This window comes from Empidonax traillii, unplaced genomic scaffold (genome assembly GCF_003031625.1).
Source record: "Empidonax traillii isolate 1590-97213 ecotype Southwest subspecies unplaced genomic scaffold, ASM303162v1 scaffold913:size283372, whole genome shotgun sequence".
In the NCBI taxonomy this organism is placed as follows: domain Eukaryota; kingdom Metazoa; phylum Chordata; class Aves; order Passeriformes; family Tyrannidae; genus Empidonax; species Empidonax traillii.
The window spans coordinates 83,642-103,476 of NW_020956106.1; the positions used below are offsets into that span (position 1 = coordinate 83,642).

Consider the following 19,835-nt stretch of genomic DNA (forward strand, 5'->3'; position numbering starts at 1 on the left):
GGGCTTGTAAAACAAAAAATGGCAAAGGTTCAAAAACCACATTGCTGAGTAGAAAAAGATGGAATGCATATGTTTTAATATTTCAGTAAGGGTATGGCCTCCCATCGCTTTGTGAAATGCAATGCATTTCTGCCTAGAATCTCTTAAATCAATTGAAACTGGATTTATATTGATGCAGTTTAAATCAGTTGAAGAACACTGGCACAGAGGTTTATGCCAATATAACTGCAATGTGGTTTTTAATGGATTTGGGCTAAAATGGTGCAAGTCTCTGTATAAGCCATTTTAATGGTGCCTATTTTGATATCAAGAGGTATCTCACTTCTCAAGTACCCCCAGTGATATAACTGGAGCTAGTATCAAGGAAGACAGCATACGACAAAGCATAGGACACACTGTGAACCAAACCTCTGACAGTACAGCATTTTACAGCACACTGAAGGGCTGGTATGTGCCTTCAATGCTCTTTTGGGCCTCAGTTTTTTTATGTCAATTCCTCCCATTCCCAGGAGTACACCGTAGCAGTGTCCTGTGTCCTTCCTTACAATTTCAGCTCATTGCTTTATATCTCTCTTTTCCAGTTCGTGACTTAGGGATGTTTTTGTCTCATGAGGTTCCCCCCCGCCTACCTTTCCCCACCCCTTTCTCCTTTCTCAATTGCAAAGACCAAACCTTCACTTTTTTCTCTTTGCATAGTCTGGAGGATGACAGCAAATAGAATACAATTCTTCTAGGCAAGAGCTGAGAAGGGGCTGAAGCTGATATGTGGATGCCTTTGGTTACCATGCTATTTTGTACTAGCTCATGCATTCATTTCTGTCATTTCCTGTGTGCCAGACTCACATGTTCCCCTATAATCCCTTGTTAAAACACACTCCTACGCACACCCCCTTACAGTCTCCCTGTCTCCGTACCTTCTGCTTTGATCACCCATGCAATTAAGCTTTCTCCTCAGCTGGTGTCTTGTCAGCCCTTCAGTGAGAGGAACCCCTGTGCAGCAATTTCACAAGCATCCTTTCTGTCACAGAGCAGGTTTTGCTGCCTGATTCAAGAAAGGAGGATAAAGACTGAATTATGAATTGCAGCACAGGAGGCTATTAAACATTAAAATAAAAGAAATGAGATGCAAGTGACACGTGCCATCTTACTGCTAAGTAATGTCTAAGTCAGTCAAATATTAGTTTGGATCTGTGTTTATACAGAAGGCAGAATACAGATTTAGAAATCCAGAGATAAATATTGAAATACTCCTCAGCCCTCACTTCAGCAGAACTGTCTCTACTGAAACAACCCCAGCAAAGCCTAGCCATGTATTTTCACACATGGTTCAGAGGGGCAATCCCAGTTTTATCACTGGAGATTCAGGGATCTTAGTGGGGAATAACCATTTAAGACAAACTGCCATTTCCACAGGAATTCAAAGGCTTTGCCCAGACTGAAGACGGCTGCTTTGAATCATCCCCTGGTTGCTGTAGCCACTGCCCCTGGGAGGGACTGGCAGCACCAACGGGGGACAGCCCAGAACAGCAGTTTCCCTGTTGCAGCCCTCCAGCCATCAGCTCTACAGGGGCTTTCTGTAACAGATGTTAGAGCCAGGCTCTCACACTTAATAGCAAACATCACACCTGCCCACCATGAATCTGTCTAATCCTTTTAAAACATGTTTACAGTTTTGACCCCAGCAAAATCCTCTGGGAGGGAGTTCCACAGTATAAGTATGTTGTGGACAAATGTCTGCACTTCTACAACTTGATATTTTCTGCCCGAAATTGAGTGGCAGCTGAGTGTCTGGGTGCCACTGGCCATCATGCTGTATTGTCTAAGGCATGATCAAAGAAGCCTCAATCAAACTGGTGCTGTGCTGTAGGTGACTTTACTAGTATTTTCCTTGTTCCTTTGTCTAGCTGGCGGACGTGGAACTCAGCCAAAAACTAAGTGTATAAGAAGGAAGTCTCTTGACCCATTTTCTCAGTTGCTTATAATGAGTTAGGTACCTGGCATTTTCTTTATCTATACAGATTATATTTTCAGTGGAGAAAGAAATATCTTGTAGGCTAAACTTCCTGAGCTCTTGTCCTTGGCAATAACTTTTCACCTTTAATTTATTTTTTATCTTTGCAAAATGTATTGGACTGCTGTGGGAGGAAATCTTACCGATAGAAAATGAAAAACTGTAATAATAATGCTAATTCATGTATCACATAACTAAAATAAAATACCTCTAGAACAGGTAATATAGTGGAGTCAGTGATCATTAAATATTTTCAAGGTTACTGCATGGAACTTGCTGAAAAATCTCTTGAAAGAAGAGGAAGAGCAGAAAGGAGAGGGGGAAATAAGATCTCAGCAATACTGTAACAAACTCATGGTGGCATCCTCCTGCACAAGGGTGATGGCACAGCTAAAACTATATTTTGAAGCCAGAAGAGTGAGCGCAGGGAACCCAAAATTACATTCTAGGCAGAAGTAGCAGGCAGGGAATGGTGGAAGCCTGGTGATGGGTGAAAGGAAAAAGGGAAATCGAAGAGAGAACTGAAAACATCATGAGTATCCTGGCCTGCAGCGGGGAACGAGGTGCTCAAGGAATAATGAACAATTCAAACTGCCAGCTGTCCCAATAAAATACTAACTCCTAATCATTCAGCTCCAAAATTGCAGGCACCTCTAAAAAAACAGATGTTGTACAGAGCATTTAAAATAAGCAATATCAATGAAAGTAAATCACAAAGATAGAAATTGTCAGTAGATGGCACTCAAGAATAAACAGCATAATTTCTGAAAAATATGAAATTTTAGAATCTTGCTACACCATCTTACAACTGCTCCTTGTAGGTATTTCTACAGTGATCTTAGGAGCTATGTTCCTGGGAAAGCTGAGATATTTTCTGTTGCTTTTCTCTAGAGACAGGACAGGTTAAAAAAACGCAACTCCTTCATTATGGGACAAATCCCACTTTTAGCCTCCTCCTTGTAGGCTGCAGGGCAGTGTGTTAGGATTCATCTGCCAGGTTTTACCTATTGCTCTCATCCTGCATGTTCCTCAGAAGCTGTAGGAGAACAGGCAGTCCCACAGATTTCTTCACTGCAGACATCCTGGTCAGAGCATTTCCCACCTGACTGTCTGCACAAAAGCAGGATCAGTGAGTCCTGTGCAGGTTCTTCCAACACGCCGTTTCACCAAGTGCATCAAATACTCCCAGTGACTTCCAAATGCTTGAATCAGATGTTTATTGCCTAATGCAAGGAGATACCATGTCAGAGGGCAAACAGGAGCAGAAGTACCACATCATACAATTCTTCTCCAGCTGCATGGGAGGCCTGGGCATATTCTCCCTCCTTCCCTTTTCAAAATGACCTGTTACTGCCTTGAGCTTGCTTCTGCTCCCAGTTGCCTGTCAGTAGTGCTCAGCTCAGGCAGTGCTCAGCAGCTGGAGGGAGATTAGCATTTTAAAACCAACAGGTTCTTGTTCACACAAAACCCTGAAGCAGGTCTTCAAAACACAGAACAGCAGAAGTCAAGCTGACATGGCGAAGAGCAAGGAGAAGAATCTCTCATTGCTTAGATATCACAAGGTAAGCCTTGTGAGTGGAGCTTCAGGCACATGAGGTACCAAAATTAATTATTTAGTGGAGGAGGTCTTCTTTTTTTTCTCCTTTTCAGAAAGTCTGCTAAGGGTATTCACGCTCTGAATCTGCAACTTTCCTGCTTTTAATGCCATCTGAGAGCTAGTAGCATAAGTAAGGAATAACTCTGCATTTTGCCTATGATAAAACACAAGAGTGGGATGCAGAGCTGTTGCTGGAAAGGATGACTATTTGTACTGCATCACATAATTCCCTTCTAGAGGCTGGCTGTGATGTTAAACTGCAAGGCTCAGAGAGGTGAGAAAGGATGCTGTGGGGATTAGTCATTAAGAGCAGTACCAGGGCGAACGGTGACTGCTAAGCCAGTGCCTTGCCTGCTGGCTCTGTATAATCAGGACTGTCTGATAACACAGTCTTGCTGAGAACCTGCAGTTCCTCTGATTTCTCCACACTGTCTATTACAGCTGGATTCTCAGGTTGCAGAAAGTTAATGAAATCTGTCAATTTTAATGCCTGGAGAGACTCATGTGCCTGGTGAATACATCTGCTGGGGACTGAGAGAAGCTGAATTATGCTATTTATGGCTCTACAAAGTTGACTTCATAGTCTTGGCCTGTCAATCAGCCGTGTGTTTCACAAACCAGAGACCCAAATAAGTTATATCTAGGGCACAGAGCCTTTCAGAGGGATCTTTCTTCTGCCCTAAATTAGGAGATCAGGCTTTGAAAAAGCCAAAATTCTTGAAAAAGGGCCACAGTCTGATCCCACCATGAGTCGCCTTGAACTGGATGCACTCTCTGGACAGAAAGGCAGCTACAAAGTCTATGGCTTTTATCAGATCTCAAACTCCTTCCTCCCTGATTGTGTCCTAAGTAGTTCACACTAGCCCAGAATCCATATACGAATGAGTTTTTGAAGGGATAGGCAATATCCCGCTGTGCAGGCGTCTGACTGCAGAGCTCATAGGCCCAGCATTATGTCCCCAGTGCAGATTCACAGAGCACGTTGGTCTGGCAGTAACATCTAACTATAGTTTTTATTAAATTCTGCCCTCTCTGCATTCGTAACAACTCAATTGGAAATGACAATGAAGGCGAATCACTGGGGATGGGCAGTTATTACAAATGGGCACTAAGAAGTACAGTGATTTCAACAGGGTAAATTGCTCATTCATCTGTGTTGGCTTTGTAAATGGAAATTACTAGATTAGGAGGAAACATGGTATTTTTTCATCTTGTATTTATACCTTATTTTTCTTTTGTTGTTTTGTTTTTCTACTCACACAGATATCAGTATATCATCAGTTTATGACGAATTTCAGTATCCCTCAAATGATGCAATTCTAAGACCTTTTTACCTCTCTATGTCTGTCAACACAACTCAGTTTATTTATAAACTCAGTTTATTAGAAACTCATTGAATTTCTTGTTACTGCCACAGTGAGGCTTGTATATACTTAAATTCTTTACTTTTTGTTTCACAAAGCACGAAGTGAACAATAGATCCTTCCACAGAACTCAAACCACTTGCTACCATCTTCCTCCCCAGCTCACAGTCAGAGATCTAATCCATGAGTAAATTGCTTCCTGCCTCTGCAGCACGTGCCTGTCAGAACAGACACTAAATTCTGGTCTTGGCATGGTGCTTTAGCCACAGAGCCAGCCTGTCTGGTAGCCTTCATTTCTGATCTGTGCAGGAAGAAGCATCAGGAGGATGACCTCCTCTCAGCCTATTTGTGACGTATCTGTGCAAATCTTTCTATACGAAATACAGCAGTCTGTCTGCTGGTACAGATTCATGTGACTTGAATCGATGGCTTAGCTGTCAAAATAACCAAAGCACTCCTGTGAAAGCTGGGAATACTTTCACTTCTTTTCTAACAGCCAGTCAGGAAATGGGAATGGCATCATTGACCTAACACTGTTAAAAGAAAGGAGATGCCAAACTGAGTTAGTCTCATGATTTTCATCTTCAAAGTGAATGAAAACTTACCTTAGACACCACCCCCACCACCCCCCACACCCCATTCTCTTTTGGAATTACAGAAAAACAATTCTGGCCAATTTTCAAAAGGGAAAGACTTGGATATGCCCTCTAGAAGGCTCTGTGTGCTTCACAAACACTGTTTTGCATCCTGAGCTGTGGTCACAACCCTCCAATTCAAGCCATGCATCTCTTGTTGGCAATGCTAAGGCCCGGAATTTTCATTTGGACATTTCCAGCTGGGGTGCTGAGATAATAATAGTGAGAGCAAGCACCAGACTAGGCACCTGCAGTTCACTTCTCTGCTGAGCATTTGAATCTCATTATAAGTTGTGGAGGAAGAGATATTAAAGCAGTCGGAAAAGCATCTGATCAGATATCCCTGAAGTTTTGCTCTTTGAAATTTACACATGGTTACAAAGAACATTTTCATTATGTATTGAATTAGGAAACTATGGTTGAGGTTTGGCTCACCCAGCTGGTTTAGAAGCAGGGCACATAGGACCTTAAGCAAGACTTTTAGAGTCAGGTTTTAAAAGCATTCTGGTCATCTAAAGATAACAGTAAAAGACAAAAAGGCCACCTGGGACTTTTGAAGTCTCTTGATTCACACTGAAATGAATGGGATGTTTAAGACTTAGGTCTTTAAGACTTGACCAATGGGAGTCACACTATTGACTGGGGTGAATTGTGTGCTAGACATTTTCTCACTTTCTCGCTTCATTTTCTCATCTATAAAATTAGAATAATTAACCTTCCTTTCATCCAACTTGGGATCTTTTGTCTGTTTTGCCTGTGATCCTGTAAGAAACATTTGGGACAAAGGATGACTTAAATATATGTTTAATGACCTACTGAACCAGAGGGAGTAAGGTGTCTAAAACACAAAAGCCAGGTTATCCATTAAATGCTTATAAGATGACCTTGAAAAACAGTAACATTTCAAACAGCAATGGAAAAACTGAAGATCAACTAAAAAACTTAATTGGAAATTCACATTATTTCTCTCTTTCTTTGGCAGCTTCTGCATCTGATGTTATTGCATTTCATTAACAGGATTACAGATATCATTTCAGATGACTAACGTAATAAAAGAAAAGGCAGCAAATCTATTGAGATGTAGCTTGAAGCAGAACTGTCCCTTTCTGCTCTCTGGGATATTGTCCCCAGCTGAGATTTATAGGGCTCTAACAATGCATCACAAATGACATCCTATGTAAACAACTGGAGAACAAATGTGAAATGCTATTTAAATGCCTCATTAAGAAAAGGAAATTTCATAGCTAGATTCTTTGCTTTTCTTGCCTTTGCAGTAAAATTAATTGACAGATCTAGATGAAAAACAGCAAAGTTTGTTTACCAGAATTGACTATTATTATTTATAATGTGTCTTATATTAGTGCCTATGGCTCAACTGAGAAAACTAGAGTAGAAGACCCTAGAGAAGTAATCCAGGCCCTAGAGAATATCCAGACTCAGGAATTAAATGAGGAATTAAAGCTTACTGAACTGTTATTAGAAGATGTCAAGGTAGTTTTGGTTTTTAAACAGCTCCTACATCAGTTGAAACTCATGTACTACATTTTTTATCTGAAGAACAGATTGATTTCCAGTGTTAACCAAGTGTTCACCACCAGATTCATGTGGGCCTAATGTTCATTCAAGGAACTCAAGATACTAAAAGCCCCCGTGGGCCTTCATTAGTGTTAAAAGAACCTCATGTCCATTAATAAGACAGGTGTCTGTTGATTAGGGCAGTGTCAAGATCACTTCAGGCTTTAAACGTGCCCTGCATCTACATCAGGTTTTTCACAGGAGTCCCTGTGCTTTGAACACCTGAGTTGGGCAAATGGCTTTACTGAAAGGTCCAACAGCTTCTCTTTGGAGGAGATGAATGGAATGGGTCTGCATAAAGTTTCCCAGGACTTTTTGTGAAAGACAGCCAACAGGCATTGAATAACAGAAGAGGAAGTAAATCTCCCTTGCCAAAATGAGAGGAACCTCCTTCCCTCTTGAAAAACCCTGGGAGAACTTGAGAAAAGAAATTACAAGGCCCATGGTGTCACTTCTGCTAGACAGGTTAGGGAAGAGGCAGCAGCTTCAGCTTTTAAGTTCAGACTTTTCCCCAGGTCTTCTCTGCTTCATGCCTTCCCTGGCTGTGCTTCTGCAGCCCCTGGATTCCTCTGGGCTAAGAGATGTGACATAACAAGTAGCTGCAGTTCAGGGGTTTGGGTCAGGTGAGAGGAACAAGAGCACAGGAGGCTGTTCAGGCCTGAATGTGAAGGTTGCCAGCCTGTGATGATGATTTGTCTTGTGTTTGTTTACATGTGAGGCCTCTCTCACGTTTGTAACCAGTTTACTTATTTATCTTTCTATTTGGACATGGAGGGAAAGAAACACTAAGAACAACCAAAATAAGAAAGCTTTTGAACAAAACTTGGTATTTGCGAGTTTCAAGTTAATGAAAGCAATGCATCAAAGACAAGAAGCTGAACAAATGATTCTCAATAAAAATAATGTGGTAGAATGGTGTTCTGCCTATTTCTAAATTGTCCCCAAATTGCAATGATATTGAATATATTTGCTGTTGAAAATTATTCACCATTGAAATAAACGATGTGTGAGTTACAGTGGAACAATGTATGTTGCTCTAGTTTAAATACACACTGATGGGGAGGCAATATTATTTTATATTCTGCCATTAGAGTGCAAGTTCAGAACCCACAAACAGTCTAGGTGAGCTGTGGCTATAAGATTTGCAGAGGGAAAGCAGCAGAGGTGTTGAAAGGCCATGTAGCGTTTCCAATATAGATTGGGATGAAATATCATCCCTCAGGTATCAGAATGAACACTCACCAAACAGTGCTGCCATTGTCCTGTCCCTCACAATCTGTGTATAACTGTGGAAAAGCACTGTGATGATCAGCTTTAAGCGTGTTATGCTCCTTTCAATGTGGCTGCCTCATGGTTGATGTGCAGCCAGCCTACCTGGGCTCATTTCCTGCTGGAAGAGCTTAGGATGGTGGGTCTTGCACTCTCACTGAATCACAGAATCATTTAGGTTGGAAAAGACCTCTGAGATCATCAAGTCCAACCTTTGGCTGATCACCACCTCGTCAACTAGGCTATGGCACTAAGTGCCATGCCCAGGTGTTTCTTGAACACCTCCAAGGGACAGTGACTCCACCACCATCCTGAGCAGCCCACTCCAATGCCTAACAACCCTTTCCATGAAGAAATTCCTCCTGATGTCCTGCCTGTGCCTCCTCTAGTGCAGCTTGAGGCTATGACCTCTTGTCCTGTCTCTAGCTGCCTGAGAGAACCCACCTTGCTACAGCCTCATTTCGAGTAGTTGTCAAGAGTGATAAGAGTCACCTCGAGTGCCGCCTTCTGCAGGATAAACAACCCCAGCTCCCTCAGCCACCCCCCATAGGACTTACCCTCTAGACCCTTCACCAGCTTCATTGCTCTTTGCTCCAGCACCTCAATGTCCTTATTGTAGTGAGGGGCCCAGAACTGGACACAGGACTCAAGGTGTGGCCTCACCAGTGCTGAGTTAAGGGGGATGATCACTGCCCTGGTCCTGCTGGCTGCGATATTTCTGATACAGCCCAGGATGCCATTGGCCTTCTTGGCCACCTGGGCACACTGCTGGCTCATGTTCAGCCTCCTGTCAACCAGCACTCCCAGGTCCTTTTCCAAGAGGCAGCCGTCCAGCCCCTCTCCTCCACCCTTAGCACTGCCTGGGATAGTTGCGGCCAAAGTGCAGGACCCGGCACCTGGCCTTGTTGAACCTTGCACCGCTGATCTTGGTCCTTTGATCTAGCCTGGCCAGAGCCTCTACTCACTGGAAAGGTGCTATAGCCTTATTTCGCAGCAGGGGAACTGCAATATGCAGAGGGGAAAATTATTTATCCTCTTTCATAGATCTGAGATGGGAAGAGCAATTTCCCAAGCCTCATAGCAGCACTTCCGAGGCACAGAAACCTCTGATCAACCTAAATAAGGTGGTGGGGTAAGAAAATTAAACCAGCTGAAACAAACTTCTCCCAGGAAGGACATGGGAACGTGACAGCCTCTGGCTCACGCTGCTAGTGTCTGATCTGCTACCAGAGCAGTGCAGATCTCTGATGCCCTTTGCTCATTGCTCCTGGAGAAATTACAGTTTAGCCCTGCTCTTAGTGGGGATTAATTTTCAGTATGGTGAATTTACCAATGAATTTATGAGAAGTTAATTTGTACTTAGGAAGAAATCATGTCAGTTCAAATGTGTTCAATTAATTGTTGATGGCATTGGTGCGGCCATTAGATACAAAAAACACATTGCTTTTGGGGTTAGTGAGGGAACACATCCTGATTAGATTAGTGGCTGGAGAGAACGTCATCCCCTGGATAGTCAAATATTGAAAGAAAAGAATACTCAATTACCATATTTTAATAGCTAATTAAATGGAATGTATGGAATACTTTTAAGGAAACATAGCTAGAGCCTGGGGTAGGACTCTCCTCTGCCCCGTACATCTGAGGGGGAGGCCCAAATGAGCTTTTGAGCCATCACTGCTGTATCAGCTGTGATTGTTGGACTTCCGTGTACTTTCTGATGCTGGAATGTAAATCATCAGATCCTGTTGTGACGTGTTAGCACTGCATTCCATTCAGGCAGCATGCAAACAACACAGGGTTGAAACAGTGACCTCGCCAGTTCTCTGCTCTCTGTCCCTCTTGCAGCTCTTTGGAGAGCTGCTACCTAAATGTACTCAGCAGTCGTGCTGATTGAGGCAGTACCCACAGCAGAGCTTTCTGAAGTGAGGAAGCAATGACCTGTGTTATCAGTGTCCTGAAATACAGCACATCTGCAACACTGCAAGGCACAGCACTGTTTGTTCTCTTAGAACGTGGCACAGGATGAACATGAAAAAAGGTTTTAAAAGAAACAACATTTTAAATCAGGCCTTTATATCTTACTCCTTGTGTTTTCTGAGATCATGAGGATGCACAGATACTTGTGTTTAGATGCTCTGCTTTGCTGCCTATGGAAACCTTGTCTGGGTTGCCTACTCCACAGCAGTAAAGATATTTAGGCTGTTAGGGATTGAGATCAACAGCAAATGTTTTCATAAGCCACCAAACATTAAGCTGCTTTTTAAAAAATGCTATGTTAGAATATGGACAAGTAGAAAGAGAAGGAGGGATTTTTTTTAGTCCCTGAATATTTCATTTAGCAAATTTTTGTTCCTTAACATGCAATTTCCTGGGTTTGGGTTGCCCTTTGTATGAAAGCTTCACTGATGGAATTAATATTTAGGAAGGGAATCCTGCTGGAGTTCTCACATTCCCCCAGATACCTCAACCATTATCTTTGTTACCCTTTCCAAACTTGTAGAGACATGAGAATCAAAGGCAAAAATAACTGCCAGAATACAGATACCTATTTGGCATAAATTATCTCTTTCTCAGTTGGGGTTGGCATTTCAGAGCCAGAACACAACTGTCCGCGAATACAGAAGCAAACTGTGTGCTGTTTCAGCTCATGGATGACAGGACATGGCCCTCCTTGGGAGACCCTGGTCAAAGACCCCCCAAAGCCTCCCAGCTGCACTGACCACCCTGCCCACAGCCACCCTGAGTGCTGTGACTGTATGTCCCGGCAGCAGCAAAGGCTGGATGTTCAGCACCTTCTCAGCCCCTGGCACTGACAAAGGGCAGTACCCTAAGGGAAAGCTCCTTCAAGCTCCAGGCTTGTCAGAGTATCTATTTTCTTGTTTCTCTGTATTCTGCTCTGTGGTTGTTATTAATGAAATAAGAGGTGGGCCTCATTCCCTTTCCCTTCCTTTGCCCACGCACGTTAATTTAAATGCAAATTCACACAGAAAGATCAAAATTAATTATACTTTCTGCAGCAGGCTACATGGAAAATTGAAATGCACAGGGCTGGCTTTTCCCTTTTCTCTCTTTTTTTTTTTTTTTTAATTTTTTTTTTAGAAGTGCAAAGGAAAAACAATGTTGCAAAAATACTGAAATATGCATGTAAATGTTGAATGCTTGCTTGCTTTTATTTTCTCATGCTTTTTGCTTGTCTGAATTTCTACAGTTGCTTTCAGTTGCAGGCTGTTTCAGAAGGAATATTGAAAGGTTAATCTGCTAGTGACATAAATTGACCTGTAAATGACAAATAATATTCTGTTTACCACTAATAAGAATCAATCTTAATTAAGAAAAACTATGCTGACTCTTAAGAAATTTGTCCATTATTGCCTAAGCAGAATATAGCTGAAGTCTGAGAATATTTTTTTTTTTCATTGGGAAATAAAGGCATGGGGGAGAGGAGTGTTCTGTTTTTCAAGGACTTCAGGCATTTATATAAGTTTTTTTAATGCTCCAGCAGGTTTCTCAGAGTACAACTAATGTTTCTATAACACATTGCATACAATGCCTCCACCCACTCCCTTTAAAAAAAATGTCAAATTTTTGCTTTCCTTGCCCAGGATCTGGCAAACAGCATAGCCCTGTCCATATGTTGGTTCTTGGGAGCAGTTAAGCCACTGTGATTGCGGCCAGATGGGAAACTCCAGCACTCTGTGAGACTGCACTGCACCTTGAGTAACAAATTTACCTGAGAAACCTTCTGGAGTGGGCTCTGTGGGGCTTCACTGGAGGTGCCAAGGAGCCAGTTACATGACTGATGTAGGAAAAATGGATAGTGACAGATTTTAAGGCCAATGAGAACAATCAAATGAGGAGCTAAAACAGAAGCATTTAGTCAGATATTTAGTCAGGCTGGGGCTTACTTGCTTAGTCTGTGGGGAGTGTGTGTTGTCCTGCTTCTAGGCCAGATCCTGTCCTTAACACTGTTGTTCTTATCCAATATCTGGAGACATCAGTTCAGCCAGCTCACTGCTTGCTCTATGGTTGTAGGTAGATGAATTCAGGTATTGCAAAAGCCAGAAGAAAGAAGTGGATGCTTATGACCAAATAGCTCATTTTTCAAATTCCACATGCCATTAGAAAAGTGCTTTTTTGTGTCCCCATAGCAACTAGAGTTCAAGGTGCCTTTGTAAAACACATGGCCAGAGATCTTCCCTGGAAAGCTTACAAATGAAACAAATCAGAGAAAAAAGCTAACAAAGAAAAGGGATTTATCCCTGGCTACAGAGCCATTAAAAACAACATCGAATTTGGTACTCTGCTGAGATTTTACTGAACAGGACATGCTAGATCTGCTCTTTGCACTAATTTCCCCTAAAAATATGGATCTAGTTCAAGATCTTGCTAATGTTCTTTAAATATTGTGATACACCCTCTCAACAGTCCTTCTACAAGAAAAGACAGCCTAGCTGAATGATTCTGGATCCAGCAAGTGCCTTCCCGAGGTCAGCCCTTTGCCTTCAAGGCTAAGAAAGTGATGAAAGCAGCGTACATTGGTAGCCTGACCCTTGTAAGCCCAGCTAGGCTCAGGAGCTCAGTACAGTGCTGGGCCAGTACAGCTGAGAGAACCTGGAGGGGGCCTGGCTAGAGATGGTCTTTGCACTAGCCCTGAAAAATAGACCCAGGTGATTGTGTTGGCATTTAGTGGGTCAAAGCAATAAAACATCCTTTGGTCTGCGGCCAAAGAGGGTCTTTCAAGTGGGGCCACGTGAAGAGATGCCAGTGCCCTGCATGCCCCAGACTTGCTGCTGAGAGCTGCAATTCTTCAGGTGGGATGGTTGTTCAGATTGCAGTACTCAGCAGCTGTCATTTATTACAGTGGGGGCAAGCACAGTAAATAATCTCTTCAGATACTTTCTCTCTTGATCTTTTGGCCAAGCTTAGTTTTACTGTGGTTTCTTAGGTGTGCTTTACTTTCTGCCATCATGTTTGGGAATCACTCAAGTGCAGTGTTAGCACAATAAATCTCACAGCCTTTTCTTCCAAATAAAAGCAGAAAGCAGTAGCTTCAAGTCATTTCAGCATTCTGCTCTCCCCCTGGCAGCTCAACAGAGCAAGGGTACGCAAACTTCAGCCCAGGCTGAATTGTTAGCATGGTGATATCTCTATCCCTGTTTTCTCAGAAGTGTTCCTGAGAACACTCAAACACGCTGGCTGCAACCAAGAGAAACAACACTGTGACCACTGTCTGTGTAAGGTCATGGACATGGAGCAGCTGTATTTGTTCAGCATTTGCTTGTCAAGGAAAGAGACCACAGCGAGTTTTCAGATAATCTGTCTGTCTCTATATATTATGCACAAGCCCACCGTCCCCACACGTACTAATCTTTCCAGCAATCTCTTCTTATTGCTACACATATCAAAACTGCCATCTGGTTAAGGTGGTGGAATGCATTTCAGCTGTGCTCAGTTCACATAAGCATAAATGCTGTTACATTTCTCAGCTCATGTGTAACATTTTGTGATCAGATAAGGGAGATTGCTGCCGCAGTGGTTCCTTGGAATTTCCTCTATTTCTGCAAATTTAAACAACATACTGCTGATGATTGATTATAGTAATTTTGTTGTTCATATCATCCTATTCATATCACAGTAGGTATTGCTTGTAATTATTAAGGCTATTTGTTATTAGAGATGCATGGGCGGTGAAATACAATGAGAAGCAAACAATTTAACTGGTAATAAAATTAGCTGATCATGGAAAGTCAATCTGCTAATTATCTCCAAATTGTGTCTGTCAGTTCTGTTTTGCATTTCTTAGACTCCTTGCTCCCCAGTGAAAAGCTTTTGCAGGTCCGCATTCTGAGGAACAGACCGAATTCCTCATCAAGAGAGGTTTTCAGGATGTTAAACCTTTGCTCTCATACAGGTTCACATAATTTCATAAATACTTTGTGACAAATAGGCATTTTATTGTGTAATTTACTGCATTAATAGTGCACTAATTTTCCTATAGAAGATTCTTTATAAAACAAATAAAAATTAGGCTGATTCCTTTAATCTCATAACTAGTGGAAAGTACCCAGAACTTGGATTTCTTAGTTGTTAAATTTTTCAAAACATCTTGTGATACTGAAGTGGTGAAACACCCAGTAAGGTCAGTTTGAGTCACGTGGATAGAGAGTATCTTCGGACACTTCCAAAAACTGCATATAGGTTTTTCTAACTGTTTTTGGTTCCTGGGATTATCAGCTGTTTAATTTACCAAGATTCTAGTATACATGCAGTGAAAAAGCAAATCATTTGGGCAGCAGGATCAGTAGAATTTAGTTTCCTGTGCATTTTTGCATAGTGGTATTGGCAGCTGGCTATGGCACTGAGGCTTTCATTTTAGTTAGTATTTGTATGGTTGTTTGACAGCACTACATCTTTTTTATATCCAGTATTAATAGGTCATTTCATAGTTGGGTGTGGGAAAATTAAAGGTGGCTGTCAGTTTTTATGTATCTCTCAGTTTGCTTATATTTTAATTTCTGTTTTAAATATGGACAGGTAAAGCAAATAATTCATCTGACATTAAATACTTTTCCTCCAATTCATTTTTTAAAACAGATTATTAAAAGTAAACATTGAATCATTTTCCAAGAAAATACCATCCTCTGCTGAAAAATTATAATGCCTTAAACGAAATAGAGTTAAAATATAATATTGGGTAAATAGAGCTGTGGTTTGAACCATCATGGCCATTCTTATTTTCTGGAGAGTCTACATCTACTTTTCCAAGTCAAAACCAGTCTGGAATGTGAGTTGAAACGTTATCTTTACAGCTTTGTTCCCAGTGTGAAATTCATATTCCAACCTGTAACCCTGCACAAGGGAGCTGAACAGCTCTGCTAATCACAAGGAATCTGCAGAGACTGTGACCTACTAAGTACCATGTGGCTGAGCTCTGATGCGCCAACCCAGTGTCAGAAAGAAAACAGCAACACATGCCTGGTTTTAGATGCAACAGGAGTTACAGGATAAACTTCACTCACCCGTTGTCTTGGACTGTCATTAATCTCCGTAGGAGGCAATGGTGGAAAATGTTAATAAGAAAAAAAATGTGAATTAAACCCCAAAACAACCCTGTGAAAGAGAAACCCTTCAACTTTAAATTGGAAGCAAGGGGAGCTCTGCCAGGTGTGGGAATGCAGAGAGGCCTTCAAGTGCTGTGCACAGCTGCAGCTGTGCCTCTGCCTTCAGCCAGTGCTTGTTTACTCTGTCTGGGAGCAGGCACTCTCCACATGCACTTCCAAACTCCTGCTGATGGCAGGTGAAGCTAATCTGTCAGACAGTACTGTCTCTAGATATCCAAGAGAGCCTTTAAACCCTTGTTCTGACAGGCAGTAGCAAGAATTAATACAAGTGATAATTAGTTACTCTGTTTGGCTTCTTTTCACTGTTTAAAGAGAGCTTTCCTCCTATACGAATGAGATGAATATGTGTCTGCCAGAGTCAGGCTGTGTTGGAATGACTTCCCACATTGCCAAGTAGCAACATAGAGCAGTCCTAGTGAGATCTCTGGAGGATCCCTGTGGAAAATAGTCACAGGAGGAAGGCAAGTAAATGGCGACAAGTGAGACTGGGGGCCCTTTGGCTGACTGCTATCAAGTGGTGAGCAGGATGCCCAGGAATCTTTTGGGTTTCTTTGAAATGAGACTTATGAAGCTGGGAGAGAAGACTCCTTGTGGAGGTCACACTTCTCCCCCTAAAGCAATGTTGGCTTTTGCAGGACCCAGGGCAGCTAAGACTTAGGAACCCCCTTGCTATTCTGCTGCCAGTAAAGACCGAGAGCAGGAAAATTTTGTGTTCAGACTCAAACCAACATAGAAATCTGTTTTGATTTTGCCCCCCATTCTGTTAAGCATTTCCACTTGATATTAGCTGATGTCACCCCATCCAGTAGTAAAAGATGGGAAGGATCAGATAATTCCAGGTCACTCCAGCAAAAAACACACAGCACCTGAAGCATGGCCTGGAATCCAGAGAGACACTTTGCTGTGATAACAAGGTCACTGCAGACAAGCAGTGGCAAAGGCACACTTCTATCTATCTAAATCTTTGAGTATGTTTGAACATAATGGTGTACCGAGGCTAAAGGACTGGAAATGTGGGATGACGTGCTTAAACCCACAACCTCTGTTTGCCCTTGTGAAGATTATGAGCCATACCTAAAAGCACATCGCCACAGGATCAGGTAAATTGACTTTTATTGAAAAATACTGTAATATGAAGGGGGGGAAGATTCCAATTTAACACAAATACATTGCATTTCAGGCTCCCAAATAACTATTGATATCTGCTGTCCTGGAGCAAATCATATCTTCCTTGACAAGTCAGACAGCTGCTCCTTCTCTATCTTCCCTTTGTTATCTTTAATAGCCACGGATTGTTGTGGTACCTTCAAAAAATATTTGCAACTTGACAGATGTTTCACCTCCTGCTATTAGCCCTGGTTCATGGGTTCATCTAATGCCTGTTCTTGCTGACAAAAGTCAGACCAAGTGCTTTTGAAATGAAATTGTACTGCATGGCACTGCACAGCACATGCTTTGTACAGCTCCTCCTCCCCTCCAGCTGGCAGCTGGTGGGTGAACAACCTCTCCAGCTATCCTGTTCATCTTAATATAAGTTGTGGTAGAAGCAACCTGCAGAACTCATCTGGTCCAGGTCCTAGCTCAGAGCAAGGCCAACTTTCAGGTCCTAAAAGACTGCTCGTGGTCATCCCCAGCTGAGGCCTGACTATTGCCAGGGAAGTAGATCCTACAGCTTTCCAGGGCAAATGTTCCCACGTTTGATCACAGTCACTGGGAACATCTTTTTTCCATTTGTTAAGTTATAGAAATATTGGTATCTTAAACACAGGATCACTAAGAATTCTAAGATAAGTCTAAAGAAACACATAGTTATATTTGACCAATTTCACTCAGACTTTGAAATGAAAAGACAAAGCAAGTCTAATAACACCAGGGTCACAGGTTTGATCCCTGTACAGGCAATTCACTCAAGAGTTGGACTTGATAATCCTTGTGAGTCCCTTCCAACTCAGAATATTCTGTGATTCTACGATTCCTTCAGGCTATTCAACTGTCCTCAGGTGTGTCAAAGGAAATGAAGGCAAATGTGGTAGAAATGGATGGGGGTGATGATACTGCAGCAGGTCCCTTGCCTTCCTCTGACAGTCTTTGCTACCCACAAATCTCAATCAACACCATGGGCTGTGTAAGGTCTCCCCAGACTGCCTCAGGGCAGCCCTAAAATCCTTCAACAGCAAACTGAAGAGAGTGTATGGGTTAAGTGACTTTATGTATCTTTGTGATGCAAAGGAGGAGTGTTTATATTGTCCATTCAGCAGCACAGCTCTAGAGGCACTACAGGCACTACAAAGAGCTGGCCACGTTAACAATTTGAACCGTACCACTTAGACCAAACTGACAGATTTGGTCCAAAATCATCAAAGGGCATCCAAGAACAACTGCCAAGGGCTATTGTGCATTTCGGGATGACCTTTAGTGCATTTAAAAATCTGCTTCTAGGAAACATCCTTAAGTTGAGGGTATCATGGAAGTCATAAGTAACCCAGTATTAGCTGGCACCCATGTGCCTCTACTTTTTGTATCTCTGTTTCTCTGATTAATCCATGATTAAGAACTAATGCAAGCTGCATTAGTTCAGTTTTTATATTCCTGAATGGGAAACATCACCCCCTTTGGACCAGACTATAGCACAAGCATGATTTTAGAAGGAGGGGCAAGACCGACACATTTAGTACTGAGTTTTGGCAAATACAGTAATAAACAGGGTCCTCTATATACTTCCCAGTGGTGCACAACAGGTCTGTTTTTCACGTGCTGATGGAGCATTCAGCATTGAGATTGACCCTTCCAACACATAAGAACAGAGAAGGGACTTGTACTCTAATGTGTGTAAATTTGTGCTCCTCCAGCTCTCTTGTATTCTCCTTGTATAGCTGAGAAAGAGAGAAAGGTGGGGGTTTTTTCCATCTCGCTTTTGTAGCTATCAGCTGAAAAGAAAACCCCAACTAACAGAACTTTAGATCCTTCACCATGAAATTAACAGCCGCGCTTTGTGATTGGAACAGGTCCCCAGTGGTACCCTTCTCGTGTTGGCCTGCAACTAGAACGCAGTAAGTATTCATACGGTTGAATACAGCCACCTAATATATTACTAATCCCCTGGCAGATTCTCCTCCGAACAGCATTGCTCTCTCTATATGTGTTATCGCATGAACTGTTAGCACATTTTCATTAACGGACATCAATTATTAACTTATTAGTTTTCTTATTAATAAAGGAATCTAATGTTTTCATAATGTTTCAGAATACCGTATATGATCAAATAATGAAGACAAGGCAGTTTTAAACCCATTTGCTCACTTCCCTCGCTCGCTGCGTGATCTGTTTTAATACTTGCTCACAGCCTCATCAGAAGATGCAGCTGGCTGCAGGAGGCAGCCTCTTTTTTTGTGCCAGTACACAAGTTTTTGGTGGACATGGCAGTGGGAGATAAAGCTGCCATGGGCTATGTGGTATTTGGTCTGTGGACATGTTGAATTGCAAAGCCTTAGAAAATGAGGGCTCAGCAGATGAATGGAATTTAGCATCCTTACTGACATAAACAGTCATCAAATGTATTGAAAGGGAGACACAATGCATAAAGCAGAAGAGAGCAAAGAGGTGTTGCAGCCATGGCAACATCTCATGCCAGTGGCTGTTGGAGTTTCCCAAACAAAAGAGAACCAGATACTGCCATTTTATCTCTCTGTCTCTACACTCTATGTCCATTAGGAGCGGAAGCAGATGCCTCAGAATACTGTGAAAAATAATGTAGTGCTCATATACACCTGGTCCGCCTAGGTCAGAGCTTACAAAGAAATCTTGGACAGTGGGCCTTGGCCCAAGAAATTGCATTCATCATGAGGTGCCACCTAATGTGAAATAGCCTGAGGATACGAATGCTTCAGCAAAATAGTTCAGCGAGGGAGACACCGCATAAGTCGACTTTGCCATTAGTCTTGCAAGACAGAACAAAGAGTGCTCTGTGGAATTGTCTGTGTGATTGCTTGGCATGTCTCTAATGGGTTAGATTAACAGAGATAGTATCATACAATTGCTACGCATTGCTGCCCAGTGTCATGTCAGCCTGATGCTTTTGTTAAAATGAGATTAGAATAACTCTCATAGAAGAGCTCTAAGTTGCTAACCTGGATAAGTACCTGAATAAGTACCATGCCACCAAAATAAATCAGAATACAAGCTGGGCTGACACCTGGACCATTATCAGGGCAGTCTATGCATTACGCAGAGCCTCTGAGAGGATACCTGTTCTTCATGCCATCT

At 42.2% G+C, this 19,835-nt stretch overlaps 1 protein-coding gene across 12 annotated transcripts in view; it reads left to right on the forward strand.

Annotated features, from left to right (window-relative positions):
• The window catches only part of TECRL (trans-2,3-enoyl-CoA reductase like), a 76,877-nt gene that overhangs the window by 16,504 nt on the left and 40,538 nt on the right, over positions 1 to 19,835 (forward strand). For all 12 annotated transcript variants that reach the window (XR_003573394.1, XM_027902841.1, XM_027902845.1 and 9 more), the window contains exon 3: positions 18,578 to 18,622. Coding sequence is in view for 11 of the 12 variants with exons in the window: in XM_027902841.1 (XP_027758642.1) it covers positions 18,578 to 18,622 (45 nt within the window). In the remaining variant the exon portion in view is untranslated. The remainder of the gene's footprint in view (positions 1 to 18,577; positions 18,623 to 19,835) is intronic.